Source organism: Nicotiana attenuata, unplaced genomic scaffold (assembly GCF_001879085.1).
Source record: "Nicotiana attenuata strain UT unplaced genomic scaffold, NIATTr2, whole genome shotgun sequence".
NCBI lineage: Eukaryota > Viridiplantae > Streptophyta > Magnoliopsida > Solanales > Solanaceae > Nicotiana > Nicotiana attenuata.
Window position 1 is genome coordinate 222,840 of NW_017670566.1, and position 23,314 is coordinate 246,153.

The following is a 23,314-nucleotide window of genomic DNA, read 5'->3' on the forward strand; positions in this document are numbered from 1 at the left end:
GTTAGAACTTCAAACATTTACGTATGAACATATAATAGGGGTGTTCGTTGGTCAGTGCGGTACAATATTTAGATATTTTGGTTCGGTATTTTCGGTATTCGGTTTCTTAAAATCATATATCAATACCGTACCTAATTAAACTCGGTATGGTTTAGTTTTTCTCCTTTCGGTTTCGATTTATTCGGTCCGCATACTAACTAGTTCATAGAGCCATACACTCTAATATTCTTAGTTAAAGTACTCAAAAATACAAAATTGAAAATGTTTGTTGACAAAAATTTTGTCCAAAACTAGCAAATATCGACCCAAATAGAGAAAAATATAGATAAAAGAATATTTGATCATTAGAAATGTCTTGTTATTTGTTTAGAGTTAATTGATGAACTTAGAGAATAAAGAAAAATAATTTTAGATTTTTTTATATTTATGTTATAATTGATAATACGTGTTTGTGTAATATAAAATATATTTCGGTACGGTATCGGTATTTCAATATTTTATTTTAAAATACCAAATACCATACATAATACCAATTTTTTTTTAAAATTTAAACCAAATACCAAAATACCAAAATTTTTGATTTCGGTACGGTAATTCGGTATTTACCAAATTATGCACCGCCCTAAGATATAGGGTCTAATTAGAGGCAAATCTATCTATGGCTCATCCAGCAATTTTTGCTTAGACCCTAATATTGAGTGTAAATTCAGTTATTAATTAATATATAATAATTTTAAAGTATAGACTTCAATCGCTAAATCTGCTTCTGGGTCTAATCAAGCAAAATAAAATAGATCATAGGGTTAATTTGGCACTTGTTGAAACTAAAGGGGTGCTTTAGCAATAGCCGAGAAAGCTCCAGACGAAGGAGTTAAAGGAGTGTAGAATACACCAAACAATACTACCCAGACTCAGAGCTACTCGCAGAGACAGAAGCGGCACTTTTCTTGATCTCAAAAGCAGCAAATTTTTGAGAGGCAACAATGGAGGAATTAACATCAGCTTTCAATTCTCATATGGACCAAATGGCAGATCTCGTTGAGAAATTCAGTGCAGAGATGAGGTCCAGTCTTAGACCCGCCTATGACAACTTCATCGGCTTCTTCCACGCCATTGACTGGACGGTATTTCCCTTTTTATCCAACTCCTACAAATGCTACCAACTTTGTAAAAATCAGATTTTGTTAGGGTTCTGTTATTATTTTTTATTTTTTTGGGAAAATTTTGTACTGGGACTTTCTTGTTATGCCGAGGTGGAATCGTCGAGGGTGTGCAAGTTGGCTGAACACCACCATTATAAAAGAAATAGAGTTTTTCTTTCTTAATTTACCGAAAGGAGAGTAAAATTTAAAAATATATAAACATTTTCCTTTGTGTATTCCTATTGAATAATCAATATTTTTGCCCGCTCAGGGACAAATGATGAAATTGGAACAATACAGAGAAGATTAGCTATTGAATATTTAGTATTCTCAGCATGACATTGTAGTTTCTGTGCTCTGTTACTTCCAAGTTTCAACTAATGGATAACTTCAAGCTGGCCTTCACATTATTGTCGGTGAAGTGATGCCGAACATACTTAGCAAACAAACTCATGAATATTTGTTTTTTCTTTTTATCCTTGATCCAAGTCATTATCTAGATTATGTTGGTTTCCGCTGCATGAAATTGAGACAAGAAGTGGAAATTAATCAAGTGATAACTTATCGCTAGCAGTAGATATGCGGAAAGACAACCACAGATGATGGTCTAGCTGAATAGAATAGGTTCAGAAATTTTAACCTTCAAATATTAGATTGATCTTCACCTAGGCTCTCACAATCACATAGCTTAAATGGATGTCATTTCATTAAGTGGAATTCTTATTCCTTTTTTCTTTAGAAAATATACCATTTGTTTACTTTAAACTCTCATATCCTTTACAAGGTAAATCTACACTTGGATGGACGTGCACAATCAAATAATTTAAATGGATATCATTTCATTTGAAGTGAGGATTTTAACATGCTTTAATTTGGACTCTCATATGCTCCACAAGGAAAGCCATACTTGCCTGATGTCAATAGGGAATTACAGCGAAGAAAATGGATCGTTGTAGCCAAAATAGAGCTGTTTCTTTGATGCATAGGAAGAAGCAAGATGAGAAACATTTGACCAGAAATATGAAGTGGTAGAATTATCCAATTGAAGGAACTAGATAGTTTTTGATTGAAGCAAGTTGCTGGATTGTTTATGGAGTCTAAACTTCTCTGTTAACTTTCGTTTAGCAAAATTATGGAATGTATTATTCACATGAAATATCATGCAGTTGTGTTCGTCTTATCTATACCCTTGCACGCATTGTCCAATGTGAAGAATAAATCTGCTGAGCACTTGTTCCTGTGAAGTGTTAATATTAGGAGCATCCTCAAGCTTAAGCTTTTATTTTTATTCCATCTGTCTTGTAAGAAATCCACCTGAACTTTAAATTATAACGTCAAATCTATCAAATATCCACTTGCTCTTGGCACCCATTAACTTATGTTCACAGGTCATCATCTGCTGCCATTTCTTTTCTCCTTATTGGAGTTTCAGTTAGAATATAAGTATCTAGAATGACCAGTGATGCTTTAGCCTTCCAGCACACACAGGCAAACCGTAGAGGCTATCGAGCCGCTTGTAATGCTTTAGAAGTAAGGGCCATGGTCTATCCAGTTTCACTATATCTTCCTTTCTCTACATTAGAATCCGCTTACCCTCTTCTTATGTTTAGTTACTTTCTTCCTTTTACGCACTTTGTATATTCTTTTTTTTGTTCCCCTACTTATGAAACTGAAGATGAGCAAGAGTATCTAAGAGCTCTAATTGATGCTCAAGGGGAGCAAAGTCACATGAGATGTGGCTGGTGCTGCAAGCTGTCTAATGCAATACAAGGAGAGTACTAGAGAGAAGCTAAAGCTATATGTTCAAAATTTTGCTTGGAAATTGAAATACAATTTTTTTTGAAACATATTAAAATACAATTTGTATGAGATAATATATTCATTATTACCTTATCAATATTTTCTTCATGAGAATTATTACCTTATCAATATATATGCATCACTATTTATCTTTGAGCAACTAGGTCTCTTTGGTTAACAAAGATGTCATTTGACCTTGTCAAATATGAGATTTTGGCATCTTGACATGGACGAGCTTTCTGGTTGTCTTTCTTATTGTTGGTTTTCCTTTTCCTTTTGCAGGAACCTTGGTTGATATGTCTTCTTTCATTTCATGCCATGTTTCTTCTTGTATCATTTGTCTCGCGGAAGAACATCAACTTCCAGATGTTTTTGTTCCTTCTTGCACGTAAGCGTCCTCTTTTTATTGTAACCTGATCTGATATTTCTTCTTTTTACTTGCTTAGGTATATTAGCACTCAAGACCTTGAAATTAATCTAGTAGTGTCGGTGTTCTTCAGCTCAGTTTTTAACCCCTTTTCCTAGTTCTGTTTCTTTACCTGCCGTTATCTCCTTTTTAGTTCTCTCATTCTTAACGAAAATTTATTTTATGTTTTGCATCTTTGAATATGATGTTTCATCGTGATACGTTTTTCAGACATATTCCTTGAATCGTAAGGAAGAGGATAATAAAATATGGTACTGACTAAAGGGAAGAAATGAAGTGAAAAGACATGTCGAGGCAAACCCTCTATGATGTGGCCACTTCATGCAGAATAAATGCTTAAAGCATTCTTAGTGGACTCTGCGATCCCAGAAGTTAAGAACAGTGACTCTACTTAGGATGTACAATTAGAACTCTGCAAAAAGATTTCAGGCAATCAGCGAATAACCTATAGATTTTATGCAAACTATCATGCCTGGAAATTGATTTGTTCTGATAACCAATTTCGACAAGTAGATCAGCTTTGGCTTCATAGATTGAGAATAATCCGTGGTAGACAACTTCAAAAGCTCATTGACATAGTACAGTTCCAGAATGATCAGTCAGAACTTCTACATGGATTGCAAGCCTTCATCTTTTCCAAAGACACATAGAACTTCAGTTGTATGGTGATTGCATTATGTTCTCTGAACACAAGCTTAACTCTTGGAATTTCTTCCTTTCCTTGTCTTGGTTGTCTAGGTTTTGGGTGTATAAAACTACATATTTGTTGGTTTTTAAATTGGAAGTAAAAAACAAAAAGTTGTGGCTTAATTGAAAGCATAAATTTTGAGGCCGTTAACCAACAGCTACTTACGTTCTATATGCTAGTAGCTTTTGTTGTGAAACTGCTGAAGTCGGGGCATCTTTTTGGCTCGCATGTTAGAAGTGTGATCTTTTGAATTGCAGTATGTGAATACGTTCCTTTTTCCTTACTTTAGTTTCCTTATGATGCAGTTGGAGTTCCTTACTTTAGTTTCCTTATGATGCAGTTGGAGGAGTGTATGGTGCCGAAAAGCTTAATGGCTTATTAGCTGCAAACTGGATAAGCTTTGCACGCCAGAATTACTTCGATTCACACGGCATTTTTCTTTCCACACTCTGGTCTGGGCCTCTGTTGGTTATTGCGATAATAATCTTGGTGAGTATATTTGGTCGTTTCTTTCCGTCGTTTCTAGTGTTTCTACTCACTAATTTGCTGCACACTTTTCTTCTTTGCAGGTTAATACCCTCTTTTCACTATGTTACCTGATTGTAAGGTGGAAAAAAGCCGAGCTTAGACACCGGGCCAGACTAGCTCGTAATAAGGAGGATTAACAAACATATTGCTGCTCTGCTATGACTTGAGCATAGGGTAGGCTCCTGGAATGCGGCTTATGCAAACCCTTACTCCATTATCTCCCTACACAAGACTAGTGAAGAGAATCCCTTAGCTTAGACCGGGACCACAAAACAGTCGTTACATTAAGGATTGATTTTGCCAACCTTGACCTTTTCCTTATTTAAATAGTTTTGGGCAGAGCTGAAATCAGTATAGCCTTTCTTGCTTTTGTAACCAGTGTCTGAAACGCGCCCGCTTCTGTTTATCTTGCAGTGTCCATTATTGAATTTCTTTATTTCAAAATTAAATTGAGCTGTCTCCAAAAAAAACCTGCATGTGAAGCAGGAAAAGTGAAGGGTTGAGAGGGGAAAAGCCTTGAATTTCTCGTAGAATAACTTGAAATATTCGAATTATACCATTTTATCATGAAGATGCCTAGCATCTTTTTACATACTAGGTTGAAGGTCTGTTATTATGGATTTGTGGCTCTTGTTTTCCACGCTAATTTCCAAATCATGTCACGTCACATTTCCTGGAGTTATGTTGGACAACTCTCTAACTCTAAGAAGTACTGAGATTGAGTTTATGCAACTTTCTCCGGTAGATGGATGCTCATTTAACAATGGCCAAATACACATACATCCCATTCAATTTGGCACCATTTTTCTTTTTGGCACTCTATTTCTATTTTGTTCCATTTTGACCCTCCAACTCTATTTCTTATGTACCATTTGAACACAAAAGTTAAAATCAGTGCGTGTGTATATACAAATCTGAGGTGTAATAAATATCCAATTAAATAATGCCACCTTGTTTTTCATCCATGTCAAACGGGTCAATACTAAAATACTCGAACCCGGCTGTATTTTTTCATCACTGTTGCCCCATCTTCATTCTCTAAGTTCCAAAGATTTCACCCGACGATTTCATACCTGCCGACCATATTTTTTGTGGGTTGCATGAAAAAATACAGTCGGGCTCGGATATTTTAGTATTGACCCCTTGGCATGGATGAAAAAATCAAATAGCAACATTTAATTGGATGTTTATTACACCTCAGATTTGTGTATACACAGACGCTATATTTTTGAATTGGTTTCAGCTTTTGTGTTAAAGTGGAACATAAGAAATAGTGTTGGAGGGCCAAAATGGAACATATAAAATAGAGTTGGAGGGCCAAAATGGAACAAGGTAGAGATAGAGTGCCAAAATGAAAAATGGTGTCAAGTTGAATGGGCAGTATGTGTATTTGGCCTTTAACAATCAATCAGTGAACTATGCAAATCGTATACAGTTTGGTCGAACCTTCTCAACTTGTTCTCTTAGAATTTCCAACAGGCTAACTTAGGGACATTGCTTATGCAAGTCACCCTCCGCAATCTTTTGAAAGGCGAATCCTGATCTGCAATGAACTTCTGGACTTCTTCAGTCAGATCGCTATTAAGCGAGATGGAATCTCACCAGCCTTGGACATCAGGAAACGAGATAACAACAGCCTCTGATATTTAAGGACGGGAAACAAGTAGACCTCAAGCTCTGCTGGTGCGACCTCAAACTTTGTACTAGATGAGCTCTTTGATCCTGTCAACGACAAAGTATTCCTTTCTCATCAAAGTACCCAATAACTCCAGTATGTTATATGTACCCAGCTCTGCTCATCTATAGTCAGCCTTGTGGCTTGATTGTTGAAACAGCCTTGCATCATGACCATGTACCCATATCTCCCTTAATTCTCCAGGAGGAAGAGGCTTCAGTTTATCAGCACTAACTATTTGAGCTTCCACTCCATGAAGTAGAGACCCTGCTGATCCTCTGTGTCTTCGGCATACATATTCATTCTCCAATAAGTGAATCCCACATGCTTCTGTCATACCATATCCCTGAGCAACAACAGCCTCACGAAAGTTCTCAGCGCAAACCTCCAAGTCCTTCCCAAAAGTGCAGCACCAGACCCAATATATGCTTCAACGACATTATATGATACTTCCTCACCACAGAATTCTTAGCCAATGCTAAAGCAACCGGAGGCACAATCCCATAAATGCGTCACCCAATACTTTTCAATGGTTTTCAAAATCACTTCCAAATCAAACTCAGCCATAGATACAACATCATTGTCCCTCTGTAACTGTGAATACATAATAATAGCAAGACCAAACGCATGAAACATAGGCAACACACCCAAAAACACACTATGCAGTTCACCCCACCAAATAGTCACCATTAAAGATACAGCAATGAAATTCCTGTGTGTCGAAACCACTCCTTTGCTAATCCCCTGTTGTACCCAAATAATAAAACAATGCTGCAGTGTCACTTTGCTTTATCCGCAGTTATCCCAGTTCACATACGTTGCTTTATCAACTAGCTCAGTGGACATTATAACACACAAATTAGAATTTTTCTGGTGAGCCAAAAACAAAATAGGCAAATTAGACCTATTAACTAACTAATCAAGCAATTCAGGGACAGTCACAATAAGCTTCAGTTTACAATCTTTAACTTGCCTGGAAAGTTCTGAAACTGTACATAGGATTAACAATTGGAGCAATGGCACCTATGGGAGTGATACCAAAGAGATAAAGAGGGAATTGGATAGAGTTGAGCGCAAAAATAGAACAAAGTCGTCTTTCTTGATACTCAGTTGGTGAAGAATGCCATAGAAAATTCTGGACACCATGGACTTGAATTGAGAAAAAGTAATGGTTTAACCAGAGTCGACATATTCTGCAGACAGCATGAAAAAAAGAAAAAACTCATCCGCAGCCATATTCTCTTTTCAACACCCGCACTTATATCCTTCTCCTATTATCAACACGTTTTCTCTTGGATGGTTCACCTTCTAAATGGTCCACACTGGATTGTATCTAAAGAAGAACAGAACAAATTGTCAAATAAAATAAACATCTAAAATTCAATTATTGTACGTCAGAAGAATGTTGATTGTTCACCTTATTTAGTTTCTCTCTCACCAGCTTAACTGTTTGATTCATTGATTGTGAAGGAAAGTATTCCTGACATAGTACCAAAGGGGAGAAAACGCTGTCATTCTAGAAAAATTTAAAACCTAGTGTTGATAACCTGCATGCAGCAGGCAAATATCACACACATAGAGTTCATATTAGTGTTGCAAAGAAAAGTTGAAACCATGATTTGCCCTCAGCAAATCATTAAAAAAGGTAGTTCTATAATTAGAACATCTCAAAAGTGGTGGCCTGACAGAATTGAAGAATGGAATAATCATTTTCAAAAGAAATGCTTAATTCTCTAGGTTTATTCCCCTCTCTTCTCTAAGGGGCTCATTGTAATTCCTCTTCGTGTCTAGAAGTAGAATGAGATAGGACCAAATACTAAAAGGAAAACGTCATATCTCTTAAATAAGCAATTGGACCTTTCTGCTGATGAACCTTGCTTTCATGACCCTCACCAGCCAAACAAACATTTAGCTAAACCAATCCATGCTCCACCAAGCTAGGCAGGCTTACCCCAATAAGGTGCCCCACAAGATACCCAATATAAATAATCCTGAGTCCTCTTCTTGATACCAACACTAAGAGCCCAAGGCTTAACTCAGGGGAGTACACGCTCGAAATCAGATTAACCAATGAAAGTTCCTAACTTTTGCCATCCCAGCACTCACTAATGACCCCATTCCTTGGTAATTCTCCATCAAGCAATTACACAAGATATCCACAGTAATCTTTCTTTTTATTCGAAGTCACAGCAACCCATGCCACGAAACTCTGCCCCTGCCCCCTGGCAACCTATCTACAGCTTGATATTGCCAAGGCACAACAATCAAAGAAGATATTCACTTGATTTTTCTCCCCTTCAACATTCTTCTTGCTTTTGTTAATGCACCAACTACAAGCGTACTAACGGGTGTGCTAAGTCTCCTAGCTTTCAAAACCTAAGGGGATCTGCCTAAATTTTACAGACACAAATACAACCGTCACGCACTCTACATTGCACAGAAATGATTATCTGGCAACGGACCCCCTGCTTCATAATTTGACTATGGAGTTTGATAACAATGTTAAAAGCAGTTGCTAAAAGTCAAAACCGAAGGAGGTGTTACATATGTGACGCTATGACGAACCTTGTCTGAAGAAACCATTGTCACAGGAGAACCCTGTATGCCATGAGTAGAGTTATACTGCAAATTGGAGCTCTGCCTACAATGAAAATGGTTTTACTCTATCTTGATATACAAAATTCAAAAGTCAATTTAGACCATCTCGATTGAACTACCTTTGGTTGGCGCCAACTGATTGAGCAATAGAATTCAACTGAGCTGGTGAGGAAGCTGGAGAGGGCTCACCAACCACATCCGGTCGATATGTCGCAGATCCTTTCGACCTTCCAGCTGAAAGAACATTGATCCCAGAATAAGAAACTAGGGCTCTACAAAACAAAGGTAGAACTTTTCTCATTGGACAAGTTAATTGCTAACTTTGTGATAAGGTACTTACGAGTTAATCGTGCTAAAACTTCCTTTCTCCTCGCTTCTAACTTCTCCTTCGTTTCGTGCAGACTCTCAAATTGAGGTGCATAAGAGACCTGTAACCTGTTCCCGAGGAAAACAGACTCGTCCAATTTCCTTTTGGAAAACCTGGAGACGCAAATATGTAAACATAAGTCATGGTGCAATACAAACACAGACGTGCATGTACATGAAAATTGCATGGAAACCATCGCCGAGAAAATATGTGCTATGCTGGACCAGTTTCTTCGACATTCTTTTGATTGTGTTATAGGGGAATTGGAGTCCTCTTGCAGTAGATATTTTGCCCTTTCTCATACCAGTTTAATCACATTTTTGTATTAAAAAAGAAAATAACAATATCCATCTAGATCTCTAGATATAATGGTGATGATCCAAACACTGCAATCACCTGGCATTGTCAACCCGATAAAACTTGATCCAGAAGACATCTGTAAACGGCTCGCAATCTTCACCATCCATTGGTTTACATCTAAGAAACCAAGAGAACGATAAAGATAAAGGTAATACACTTAAAGGACAGTATTGACACTACCCTAAAATCATCAAACTTTATCTTCAAAGTCTGTATCACTGAGTACACTCACCATTCTAAGTATATTCTCAAAGCAAAATGACAACAACTACACGATGCAAGAATACATAGTTTCAACAAGCAGATATGTGATATCCTCTCCACCATTCCCCCTCTCCCCAATGAAAACACAAAATAGGTACTCCATAAAGAGCAAGATGCAGTATTGGTTCTCTATTACCTTTGTGCGTACTCTTCTTCTTTGACCTTTCATATTTAACCTTTAATTGTCGAATATAGCAATTTTTTGTGGATGACCAAGAAATCCATCTGGGACACCGCAGCCTTTGAAACTCGGAGATAATGGCCCCACCCCCTCCCCTAATCCACTTAAACACCATGCTTAGTTAGTATAGCACAAGGCTCGAACCTGTGACCTAAGTCACAAGTCCCTCAACCTTTGCTACTTGAACTACGCCCAAGAGGCTCAAATACAACAAATTTGATCTAACTTTTAGATGGAACTAGCTAAGCTAACATATTTGTTAACTTTCACGTGGCATGCTCTTTTGAAAACAAAAGACAAATATAACTTATCTATATCAGAGAATTAAAGTACTAAGTCCATTGAACGTGCAATAGTTTCACAAGTGAAAACAAACCAAAAGGTTTTAAATTTACGAATAAATCTACAATTAGTTGAGAAAAAAACCGTACTCTTCAATTTCTCCGTAAGTGGAGAATAGTTTAGAGAGCTGATCGCCACAGCCCAACGCTGGAACATTCCTCACAATCAAATATCTGCACAAAATTCCAGGAAAGTCACATCATGAAAGAATTAAATAAATTTGAATTCATGTTGTTAATATAATTTAGAAGACAGAGAGATAAGAGAGTGGGGTTAACGCACTTGGATTCATCACAAATTGTGTAAACACAGACTGCAGGAGGCTCGTCTTTGTATCGAGGCATACTGCTTCACAATTCACCTTTGCTTATTTCAATTTGGATCATATGATGGCCCCTAATAAATACTAGTGGGGGTAGCGCTTGCGTTGAAACAGAAAAATCTGGAGCAGCAAAGAATATCACCGAGGTCCGAGGCACGAAGATGAACAAACCGTTCTGCTCTTATGCTCTATTCCTAGGAGAAACTCTGCCATCCAACTCGATCCAGCATGCTTCCGCAAATACAACTAAGCATGGGAAAAAAATTAAAATTCATAGTCGAAATTCATCAGTTGGAATAATTTACATTTGCATCGCCAATAAGCTCTGGACCCATCCAAGTAAAACATCAAAGAGAAAAGTACTATAGAGCTAAGCAGGTGCCAAAACTTATCTGGTTTTATGATTGTAAGTGTACATTAATCAGCATGTTGGAGCTAAGAACTTAGATTTTATCCAATTCGTAAGCAAATAAGCATTTCTAAAAGAGAAGCAGAGAAGTAGAATACAACAACAACAACATACCCAGTATAGTCCCACAAGTGGGGTCTGGGGAGGGTAGAGTGTATGCAGACCTTATCCTACCTTTAGAAGGTAGAAAGGTTGTTTCCGGTAGACCCTCGGCTCAGGAGAAGTAGAAGTAGAATGACGAACACAAATGCAAAGAAGGAGCTGTAAGTATTTCCAGAGGTATATTGTAGTGCCATCTTAGCATAGTTGTAAACATGGTAAGGTAAATCTCCACACCATTTGGATGGAATAGTTTTGCCATCACTTAGGTTTAAGTAGCTACGTACAGGATTTTAATGGGAAAATTGAAGATAGTTATTCAGATTTGAGAGCTCCTTCCATCACTTATGGCACAAAGACTTGGCGCTTAGCCAGTGATACGGTGTGTCAAGTTATAAAATAATAGACGCAAGGTATGTGTCGATTCGTACACCACCAGAAGAGGAGGGATTTGAGGAACTAGGAATTTTTGCATCTAACTCTGTTACTATCTCTCAGGAACCACACACAATTAACAGTAGTTTTAAGTAAAAAATGGATTAACAGTAATTTGGTTGTTGATAATGGCAGGACTATCATATCACATACCTCAGAGACTGCATAAATAAACTACATTAATTTGCATGTCTATCTTATTGAAACCTAGAATAAGCACTTCAAAGAAAACAAAATTTTATCTTCTCTGATTATTATTTGTATAGCCACACCGCATATATGAGAACGAAATTAAGTAACTCTAGTTAGCAACTTTCTTAAAAGTCTCGTATGCCAATTGTGAAGTGAGAGATCAGCAACAGTAGAACCAACAGATTTAAACCCATTAATATATGCATTCAATAAACCACAAATAATTCAAGCCCAAAGAAATTGTAGATGTTTTAATATTAAATCTAATGTGTTTACATAAGCTATTTCATTAAATTTTCCAGAAAGCAAAGATTTGATTAATATACATCTTGAAGGAAGGAAAAAATAAACATCTTATAAATGGGAAAGCCAAACACGAAAGGCGAAAAACAAAATTCCAACAGTTTAACCCAGTTTGCGCAGTAACGCATAACAGAACTGACCGAATAGCTCTATAGACGACGCAACAAAACTTATCAACGGCAGAGAAGAGCGGAAGAGATGGACGGAAACAGAGGAGGAATCAAAAAGCAATCAGGGGTCATGTGGTCTCAGGAAAACAGACATAGACAGAGGAAGCGGTTAACAGCCGAACGAGCTTCTTATTCAGCAGCTGCAGCTTTCAAGTCTGCATGGCTTTGTCAACTCATCACGTGTATGTTTAACTTGGAAATAAACAGCATGAAAGTGCAAAAAGCTTCTAATCAATAAGAAGATATCAAGAGATAGGGATGCTAACTACTGAAATGAAAAGGCTGTGCCATGCCTCTTGGTTGCAAGCAAAACAACCCTTCCTGTTACTTGTTTACAGTGATGTACAAGAACCCCAATAGGCACCAAGAAACCAGGGAAGCCCATAGTGGAAATCCATGTAGGATAATTTGAAATAACAACTTTAGAGTTAACTGAATTTTGAGATAGACAATTAGTTGCTGCCCTATAAATGTATGGTGGGAAGTTACAACACATTTACATTTAGAGTTTTTGAACTGAAACTTAAACATTAGATACTGCAAAAGGAGCACGCTATGATCACAACTTTTTAAAGTTACATATTTTTTTTTAAATCAGGAAAAAATTTAAGTAGTGGCTGCTATTGAAGGATATGATATCAATCTGTGGGCGTCTCACTCATCTCACATGACATCTAAGGCATGGAAATATGAAATTTGTATGGGGTCAAATTCTGCCCACTATGGTAGCAACGACCCACGACTAAGCAATGGTCGAAGTGAGGGTACGACCTAAGAACGTCGGAGCGAAATGTGCCCTTAGGTCTCGTCGTCGCCTCGAAAGCACGTGACCTCTCCCTGTATTATTTTATTATCTTTAAGGAGGTTCTCTTGTTATATAAAGGAGAATCCCAATGCTGTAAAAGGGATCTGAGATCTTCTAAGACAAGCTTTTTCTTTTCTCTCTCTCGCGCTCTCTATCTTTTCCTCTCTGGAATATTCAATCTATCAAAGGCAATAAGAAATACAATACACATTTCTAGGTCTCATTATCTTCGATTACGATTTACTTTTGACTTCTTTTGATTGATTTGCTTAAAAAGTGTTTAACAACTTTTGAGTCAAACAATTTGGCGCCGTCTGTGGGGATTTCGGCAATCGAAATCATAGTTTGCACCTAGAACATCGAAGAGAACAACGAACCACTGTTCTTCGCATCTTACAGAAATCAAAAATGGCAGAAAACAACGCAAGAATGAAAGCACTAGCAGATGTCACAGCCAATCTCACAGGCCCTCTCAACGAGGCCCGTAAAGAGAACATCTTGAACACAATACCTGGTAGTGCACCAGATGGAGAGATCTCACCTTCTTCATCTGAGGACCTGACAACCTTACATGAAAAAGGAGCCTACACATCTGCAGTCAAAGAAATACCACCCCGATTGGTCAAAAAACTAATGGAAGAGTGGTTAATGAATACTCTGGGTGGCTTACTTGAAAAGTCACCCCGAAACAACGTCAGGAACCCTCCAGCGGCAGACCTCGCCGCCACCACCAACCCGATATTGCAGACCAGTAACACCAACGATGGTGCACTCGCAGCCATCCTTAAAAAGATGGAAGAAATGGAGAATGAGAACAAGGTACTACGAGATCAAATGAAGGAGCATCAGGAAAGAGTAGACAAAATTCCCGGTGCTCCTAAGTTGCTACCAAAACGCGACGTGGGCAGGTTCGTCGAACAGCCGTATAGCGAGGAGGCTGCCCCTCATCCAATCCCAAAAACCTTCAAGATGCCACCTTACTTGAGAATATACGATGGGACTACGGATCCCGAGGACCACCTGATCCACTATGTGACCGCTGTGAAGGGCAACGATTTGTCAAAAGAACAAGTACCTTCCGTACTGCTGAAAAAGTTCGGAGAAACGTTGACGGGAGGAGCCCTGACATGGTACTCTCAGCTACCAGCTAGAACAATATCAACATTCGAAGAAATGGCGGATAATTTCGTCACCGCCCATGCAGGAGCAAAGAAAGCAGAGGCCAGGGTCAACGATATCTTCGCCGTCAGGCAAACCATAGGAGAGGGGCTCAGGGACTTCCTGGCCAGGTTCAACAGGGTAAGGATGAGCCTACCAAATGTATCGGAAGGCATGACTGTCGCAGCCTTCCAAAACGGGCTGAACAGAGATGGTTCAAGAGCGACCAAAAAGCTACTGAGCCGACTCATGAAATATCCCCCCACCGCATGGGAAGAGATCCACAACGCCTACTGTGCCGAAGTACGAGCGGATGAGGACAACCTCAATGGACCGACCCAACGGCTAACGACGATACAATCAGAAACAAGAAGGGATCGACGCAACGACGGGCGACGGGAACAGCTCCCGCGCTTCAACAAAGAAAGGCACCAGCCCTACGTTAGATCCTCCCATCCACCACCGCCGAGGCATACAGAGTCATTGCAACGACATGTCGCTCCACTCCGGAACGAAAAAGGTATGCCCCCTTTATTATCTGCCCATAACTTTTGCGTGTCTCCCTCAGAAATAGTGTACGCACTGGAGAAACTGGGCACCAAGGTGCAATGGCCGCAGAAAATGAAATCATATCCTACAACAAGGAGATCGAACGTCCTGTGCGAGTTCCATCAGGAAAGAGGACACAAAACTGAAGACTGCATAGGTCTACGACAAGAAGTAGTCAGGATGCTGAACCAAGGACACCTGAGGGAGCTGCTTAGCAATAAGGGAAAGACCAACTTCGCACGAGGGCGGGAACAACCCCAAGGGCCGCCGAGACCACCTTCACCAAGACGCACCATAAACATGATCATCGGAGGCAGCGATGATTCAACAATCAACCACGTAAAGTTCACCACCACGCACAAACTGAAACGAACAATCGCCCATGAACGGTATGACCACTTCGAAGAGAGTATCATCTTTGATAAGTCCGATGCCGACGGTTTGTCTTTTCCTCATTATGATGCTTTGGTCATAACTTTACGTATTGCCGATACTGATGTTAAGAGAATCATGGTTGACGATGGAAGCTGCGCCTATATTATCCATCTAAGAGTCCTCATGCAAATGAGACTTGAAGATAAGATAATACCGCGTTGCATAACACTAATTGATTTTAACAATGCAGTAGAACGAACCTCCGGGGAGATATCATTGCCGGTTTTGGCAGGGGGACTCACGCTGGAAACTACTTTCCACGTCATGAACCAGGAGACAGCCTACAACGCCATCATAGGACGCCCTTGGATACACGCCATGCGAGCAGTCCCTTCAAGCTTCTACCAAGTAATCAAGTTCCCCACCCCGTGGGGAATGTTTAGCATTCGGGGCGAGCCGCGCACCGCACGAGAATGCTACCGAATTGCTCAAGACCGTGCCCACACCAAACAGTTAGAGGGAACAAGTGCGGAAGCATAGCAATCAGCCGTGTCGGGGACTAAGGTCGACCCGACAATGGAAGTCATCGAAGATCCCGACGTCGTAGAAGCCTGCAAAGCGACGGTCGAGGATCTCGACCAAGTCCTACAGGACGTCACCAACCACACAAAGAAAGCCTACATCGGGCACAGCCTCTGCGATCCAAGTAAGTACCGTGAATTTCTAACTAACCACGCGAATCTGTTTGCCTTTTCTCATTCAGATATGCCGGGGATCCCGAAAGACATCGCCACTGCTCCTGAACTTCCTCCTCGAAGGCACGTCCAACGAGAAGTTGTTTATATACATCCAATTTGGCCTCCGCATATATCCACATCTCGTGCGCATCTTGAGCCACACCCCCACGGCGTGGCGGGGCAGTACGCTTGAGAATGTCGACCTCAGCCACCTTGGCTTCGAGTTCGGCTGTCAAAGCCGCCACCCTACGGTGAAGATCGGTTACCTCCGCCACCACTCTGCGGCTGAGCTCCAACTCCTCCTCCCTCAGTTTGAGGAGTGATTCCAGCTCGCTATTACGAGCCACAGCCTTCACCAGCTCCTCATCCGTCTTCTCCAGCTCCGCCGCCCTGCGACTCAATTGTGCCTCCCTCTGTTCGAGGCCTTCCCGGAACACCTGGAATTGCAGATCTTGCCGGAAAAGATCCGCCGCCGCTTGATGCTTGGAGCGATACCGTTTATACCTCTTCACCATCTTATAAAAAACGGTCGTTCTCTTCTCCTCACGGCGCCTCCTCTCCACTTCCAAAACCAGGGTCTAAAGAAGAATATATATACATGCATGTAAGTTAGTACGCATCAAAATCAACTTCACGACACACGGAAGAACAGAGAAGTTACCTGTAACGCCATACCAGCGACCCTCCGAGACAGCTCTGCATCGCTGACAGCACTCAGCGTCTCGCGCTCGGGGGCAGCACATAGTAGGGCCATCTCCAGTGCAGCCCGCTCGCTGTGCTGTAACAAGTTGTAAGCCCCTGGAATCACGATGCGGCGGCCAGATCCGTCTGCTGTCATCTCCACGCGTGCAGAGTTTTTCGCCATCTCATCCCCGCTCCCGTGGGCGGCCTCAGCAGTTGGTCCCCCAGCGTCGCCACCAACAAGGGGCGATGAGCTACCCTCGGCAACACGAGCCGAGCTGGTACCAACATTAGCACTTATCTAGTTGGCCGGCCTTCCCCGAACGGATGGCGTCGGCCATAAAGACGGGCCTAGTTGTTTGGCGAGGCGCGTCACCCTCTTCATCTCCAGTCGCCACCGCCTTACCCATCACGAGCCTCCTCCTTTTTCTCTCCTCAGGCTCCTCGCCCTCGGAAGGCTCGCCCGAAGGTTGCGGAGACAATGTCGACGGCCTCGCCTCATTTATAGCCACCTCCGCAAGAACAGCCTCTTGTAAAGAGGCTACGGTCACCCCTTCCATGACAGAAGCACAAAGTATTTCCTGCGTATTCTGACCAACATCCGATCGGGAGGAGGCGGATGTCGTCGCCCTCCTCTTAGGAGCACTTCGACCTGGCAATAAAAGTGATTTAGCTGACGAAGTTTGTGAAAGCGACTAATTAAAGTCGAAGAAATACCTGAAGGGCTCGCGGGACCGTAACGTTCAATGAATTCAGCCCACGTACGGGTCTCTTCCGCGAGAGGCAGCAAACCGGACACCCACTGCTTAATATCGGTTATGAACCGGGGGACGTGAGCTATTGCTGCAAAATAACAGAAAAATCATAAGGATGGTATAATCGGAACCGCTAAAGTCACGTACGATAAATGACTCGATGGATAGGAATACTTACGTCTCGAATTCCACCTCTCAGGGAATCCGACGGGGTCAGACACCAGGTGCTCCGTCTTGATAAAAAAGCATCTACGCCAATAGCCCCGGTTAGCCCGGTCGTCGGTTTGCACGACCAACCCCTTCGAGCCACGATTCTTTAGATGCAGCATGGTGCCCCTCAAGTAGCTGGCTGAATAGCTGCAATAGGTGGTGAACGGAGACCTCTAGCCCGACCAGCTCCGCGTATGTAGACATTACCCTACATACCTTTAGGGTATACGGAGTGAGTTGGGCGGGACACATGTTGTAGTAACGGCAGAGTTCTTCCGCCAATGGAAAAATGGGGAGGCCATAGCCGATCAAAAAGGGATATTCGTAAAACGTACAATATCCCGGTCTATGGGTGTTCGCATAGTCCGCTCCTGCTAAAACCATCTCCACGTGAGCGGGTATATCATACAACGCACGAAGAGTATCTAAATCAGTTTGTTTTAACTCAGATTTTTCCCAAGGTTGTTCGGGAGAATCCCGTTGAAAGTCCCTCCTAATAAGAAGTTGCTTCGGGAGTACGTTATCAACGGTAAGAGGGGTGAGATCCTTCCCTTTCTCTCCCTTATTGCCGCCGGATGGAGGCGGTATGTCAGATGATTTATTATTACGAGCCCCCGGAGCGTTATCCCGTTTAGGTTTTGTCATGGTTTCCGATTAAGGAGTGATGTACTACACAACCACAAGTGTACTTTCAGGGACGCGGTGATTTTTCGTAAAAAGGAAGCGCTTTCTCGAAATAGTTGGAAAACGTTTGCAGATGATCTAAAGTTAGATTGAGTTGAACCCTTTCCCTATTTTATAGGGTTGGGTAGCGTTGAAATCAAAGAGGCAAAACCCCAAACAGGCGCGGGAAACCAAGCATCAGAACACATTTTTGTACTTCCTCGGGAACACGCGTAATGATGACGCCTGCATATGGTGACGTCATCTCAGGGAAGGGATTGCGCGCCAATAGATCAACAAATTCAAATGATCGCCACCCCCACGTCGTCGTCTCCAAACATGGTCAAAATTTTCCTAGTACAAGGATCATGGTTCCGTCCATCGGCGACACACTTCGTTATGTCACCAACGGACGGAGGGACTATTTGTATGGGGTCAAATTCTGCCCACTATGGTAGCAACGACCCACGACTAAGCAATGGTCGAAGTGAGGGTACGACCTAAGAACGTCGGAGCGAAACATGCCCTTAGGTCTCGTCGTCGCCTCGAAAGCACGTGACCTCTCCCTGTATTATTTTATTATCTTTAAGGAGGTTCTCTTGTTATATAAAGGAGAATCCCAATGCTGTAAAAGGGATCTGATATCTTCTAAGACAAGCTTTTTCTTTTCTCTCTCTCTATCTTTTCCTCTCTGGAATATTCAATCTATCAAAGGCAATAAGAAATACAATACACATTTCTAGGTCTCATTATCTTCGATTACGATTTACTTTTGATTTCTTTTGATTGATTTGCTTAAAAAGTGTTTAACAACTTTTGAGTCAAACAAAATTAGACATGAATTTTTGAAACAAATTCATCCTTTCTGTAACCCATGAGGGGAAAGAAAAACAAAGAAGGTCAGTGAAATTAAACGATGCATCTGTTGGATTACACAACTATCCCAAATTTCGAAACATCATATTTGAAGCTTATTTTGCTCAGTCAAAATCAAATTAAAACAGCCCACAAACATCCGTAGTTTCTTTCGGGCAATTTGTCAAATACCTCTAATGCATGTCCTGATGTGGTATCTAAATAATAGACTCAAATCTATTCTTACTGCACTTTAAAATAGTTGAAAGAGATGAAAATTAATATTAAATCGTGAAAAGCGCAAAATGAAGCGCAGAAAACAGAGGCGCAACAACGTATCATCAATGAGGTTAGGATTTTAGTCGAAAGCAACTTAAATCTTCCATGGAAGATTCAAAACATCATAAGAAAACCATCTTAATAAGATAAACAGAGGGAAAAAAAGAAGAAGGAAAACCTCACTAATAACTGTACACGCAACGCATTCAGCAGCGAGAGAAGAGTAAAACTGGAGAAAGGATCAAAATCTGGAGAAGGCGTTTGTGGACATAAATTCTTAGAACCCAACGTGTCACTGCAAAATTTATCATCAATTTACCAAAGTACCTTAATAAAACGCTGGACGTTGAATAATTTTTAACTGAATGTTGATAGATTTATTTTAAATAAATATTTTTTTAAAAAATTATATTTCATAGTTACTTTTTAATTTTTATAGTTAAATATTTATTTATAGTCATCTCCTACTTTTAAGACATAAAATACGCATTGTATTATTTTTATTTCTCATTCTTTTAGATTTTTCTCCACCACCTCTCTCAACTCCAGTCTTTCTGCATGAATACAACCACAATTCTCCCAAATGCAGATCGAAATGGGAAAGAGAGAGAAAATTTGAGAAAAACATTGTAATGCCAGAAAATTGTTTGCTGCTCGGATCGAAACGTGAGGGTTCTAGGGTTCTGCGTCTTCCTCTTCTCTTCAGATTATATTACCAATCTGGAATTTAGAAACAAAACTCTATATAAATCTCCGTCATCCTCTTCTCTTCGTCGTTCTACTCTAGGGTTCTGCCCAATCTGGGTTTTTCCGTCCCAATCCACAAGCGCTATTCAAATTCAATTGTAAAGAATAGGTTTTTTGAAGCGCACGTGAGGGTATTATGGTAACAGGAACGGTGGCGTTTCGAGTCAGAATCGCGGCCTCTCGATGAGACGACATTAGGGTTATTCTTGAACAAAGACGACGAAGTTTGGGGTTGAGCAACTTGAATTTTCTGTTAATATATTTCAATGTATCTCGTTGTATTTTCATGAGTTTCATTGTATTCATTGTCTTTTTTTCATTGTATTTCAATGTATCTCGATATATTCCATGTATTTCATTGTATTCACTGTCTCGTTGTATTCCATGAATGTATTCATATATTTTTTTAATTAATATAATATATGTTCAGATGTATATATGTATTCAAATTGCTATGTTTTTGTTGTATTTATCGGCTAGGAAAAATATTCAGCATATTTTCTTTGAAGATTGCTATGTTTCTGGGGTGTTTTTCGGTTGAGAATCTTTTTATAAGTGGAAATACAAATTTTGTGTGTTATAATTGAGTTTGTTGGTTATATTAGGAGTCTATTATGTTAATTGATTCACTTTCCGTTTAAAAACAGTTGTAATCCCCTGTTTCACGCCGTGAATACAGTCGAGTACAAAAATCTATCTAGCTGTAATCCCCTGCTTCACGCCTAGAAATGTTAATGTATTCATGAATACAGTAGCTTAAATACATCGAATACACTCTAAAACATCTGAAAATATAGCTATAGAAAGTAATATAGTAAATGGTAGCTACAACTAGCTAATAAACACTAAAACATAATGGTTTCTGAAAGTTTCTCTTTTAAAAAACAGTGAAAAAATTTTGAAATTATTTATCCAGTTTTGTTAAATATACGAAAAGCCTTCTTCCAATTATTTTGGGAAAAAAATTTTGGTCCTAAAAAATGTGCTTCTAGAAATTATAGAAGAATATAGTACAACAACAATCACAACAATAAAAAATTACTTTAATCTTACAAATAGGATGGTGTGTACGCAGTCCTCGGTTCAAAGAAAAATTATAAAAAAAATCAGAAGTGAAAAAGACGACTCAAATTTTATTATTACAGGAAAAATTTACTTTAACAATCATTAAAGAAAAAAATGGGTTTGCCCCGTACAGCCGTACTATTTCTCAATGTTGCATTTCATTAAATCGATTCAAATTCTTGTCATCAGCGAATTATCATGTATTTGACCTTGCTATTAACGAAGCTTCGCTGTCTCCAAATTACTTCAAAAAAATCCAAATCTATCTTTTAACTTTTATCATTGACGAGGCTAATGTGAATTGGAATGTCCTACTCGTCCTCTGTAAAATTCTAATATAGTTTAAGATATCGTCCCACGGAGACTAGATATTCTATACTACAGACTTATAATATTTTAACTACTATTTGAGAGAATCAAATAGATGAAAAGTGAGTGAGGTTTAAAACGTGTTAATTGCTTAAACAAAACAAATAACTTTTGGAAGAATTATAATTGAAAAAAAGAGTTGGAAATTATTGAATTCACTTGATAATATTACTATAATAAAATCTCAATTTTTACATTTATTTCTCTAAAGAATAATTACTTATTTCTAATACAATTATATTTTGCTCACTAAGAAATAATCAATTAATAACACTTCGTGAGAATTATGTTAATCAATCAATTTAAGACTAGTGACGTTTAAACCGAAATATTTTTCTTGCTTGAATTTTGCTAAAAGAAAGTAAAAATTTCGTGAGAATATTTTTACCAAGGATCAATAATCTTGCCTACAACAATTCCTCCGTGAGAATTAAAACTGAGGCAAGCAAGATTACTGGCTTGAAATAATAGTTTACTGAAAAATTACATTCATACTGCTATTTTATTCATCAGTTATTATATATTAATTTTGCTCCGCGAGAATTATAAAATTAATATATGAATAACTTAGAGATAAAATATATAGATTGTGATGATAGAGTAATTAAAAACCATCATTTCAGCACAGTATGAAATGTAAATAAAAAGTTTCAAGCCAAGAATATGTAAAAACTAAGATAATATTATAAAATATATCAAGTTTCATCAACTATCCCAACAAAAAGAAATTACTCCATTATGGAGTAAGAAAAGCTAAAAAAGATATCTAAAAGACTAGAAATATTTAAAAGACTAAGGAAATACTTTTACTACAAAGAATGAAGACTAAGACTAGGGGTGTTCATAAAAATCCGAAAAACCGAACCAAACCGAAAACCAAACCAAACCGACCAAAAAAATCGATACTTTTTGGTTTGGTTTGGTTTTGGTTTTGAATTTTAAAAACCGATCAAATTTGGTTTGGTTTTGGTTTTAATCATAATAAAATCGAAAAAAACCGAACCAAACCGACTATAGGAGTAGCTATTTCAAATTTATTATTACACCTATATATATGTATATTTTTATACAAAGTTTCAAAATTTTTATGATAAATGTTAATAGTTTGCACTTTTAGTATAGTTCTTTACCTTTACATTTTAGTTTGATTGGTAGTTTTCTTTTGTTAAGTGTAAGAATCTATTTCGTGTTAAAAATAATATATTTTTAGTTGAGTCCTTAAATTATTCATCACTATTTGATTCAATTATCATCAATATATCTTGGTAGATAATAGATTTCTCAAAGGGCAATTGATTTGATAGTGTTACGTTGAAAATGTGGTCGCCGAAATATGTGTTTGGTAGTGTATGTCTTATATTTAAGAAAAAACCGACAAATAACCGACAAACCGAAAAACCGACAAAACCCGACATAAACCGAATCGAGAAAAATCGACTTAATTGGTTTGGTTTGGTTCTAATATTTGAAAAATCGACTTACTTGGTTTGGTCTTTTTTAGGGAAAAATCGATCCAAACCGAACCATGAACACCCCTAACTAAGACTAGTTCTTGTCTTACAAAGATTGGATATCCTTATACAAAGAGAGCTTGCTATATATAGAAAAAAATGAGTAGCTTTTGTCATGTTCCACTTTTGTAAATGTGAAATCCATGTATGCGAAGTGACCTTTGTGTACGTAGATTCTATATATGCAACTATGACACTTGTGTTTCACTCTTGACTTCATGAGTTAGTCTTGCAAATGTAAGTTCCATGTATG

General features: G+C 39.1%; 2 protein-coding genes and 1 pseudogene across 4 annotated transcripts; 1 reads left to right on the forward strand and 2 right to left on the reverse strand.

The window, feature by feature from the left end:
- The first annotated feature begins 886 nt into the window (after positions 1-886).
- On the forward strand, positions 887-5,034 carry LOC109241045 (transmembrane protein 18). Its single transcript, XM_019407757.1, has 4 exons — positions 887-1,124; positions 3,225-3,330; positions 4,398-4,546; positions 4,627-5,034. Exons 1-4 carry the CDS (start codon positions 984-986, stop codon positions 4,720-4,722), a joined length of 492 nt encoding a protein of 163 aa, XP_019263302.1. The 5' UTR covers positions 887-983; the 3' UTR covers positions 4,723-5,034.
- A 230-nt stretch (positions 5,035-5,264) lies between these two features.
- LOC109241038 lies at positions 5,265-7,496 on the reverse strand (annotated as a pseudogene).
- LOC109241044 (RNA-binding protein 48) lies at positions 7,328-19,693 on the reverse strand. 3 transcript variants are annotated; one of them, XM_019407754.1, is made up of 9 exons: positions 19,548-19,693; positions 10,655-10,940; positions 10,462-10,545; positions 9,622-9,702; positions 9,199-9,338; positions 8,978-9,092; positions 8,826-8,901; positions 7,678-7,740; positions 7,328-7,593 (listed from the first exon to the last, which is right to left on the reverse strand). In XM_019407754.1, the coding sequence occupies exons 2-9, from the start codon at positions 10,714-10,716 to the stop codon at positions 7,519-7,521; spliced, it is 696 nt and encodes a 231-aa protein (XP_019263299.1). In that variant the 5' UTR covers positions 10,717-10,940; positions 19,548-19,693; the 3' UTR covers positions 7,328-7,518. The 3 variants fall into 3 exon arrangements, with proteins under 3 accessions (XP_019263299.1, XP_019263300.1, XP_019263301.1); XM_019407755.1 differs by lacking the exon at positions 19,548-19,693 and adding an exon at positions 11,218-11,306; XM_019407756.1 differs by lacking the exon at positions 9,622-9,702.
- Positions 19,694-23,314: the final 3,621 nt, after the last annotated feature.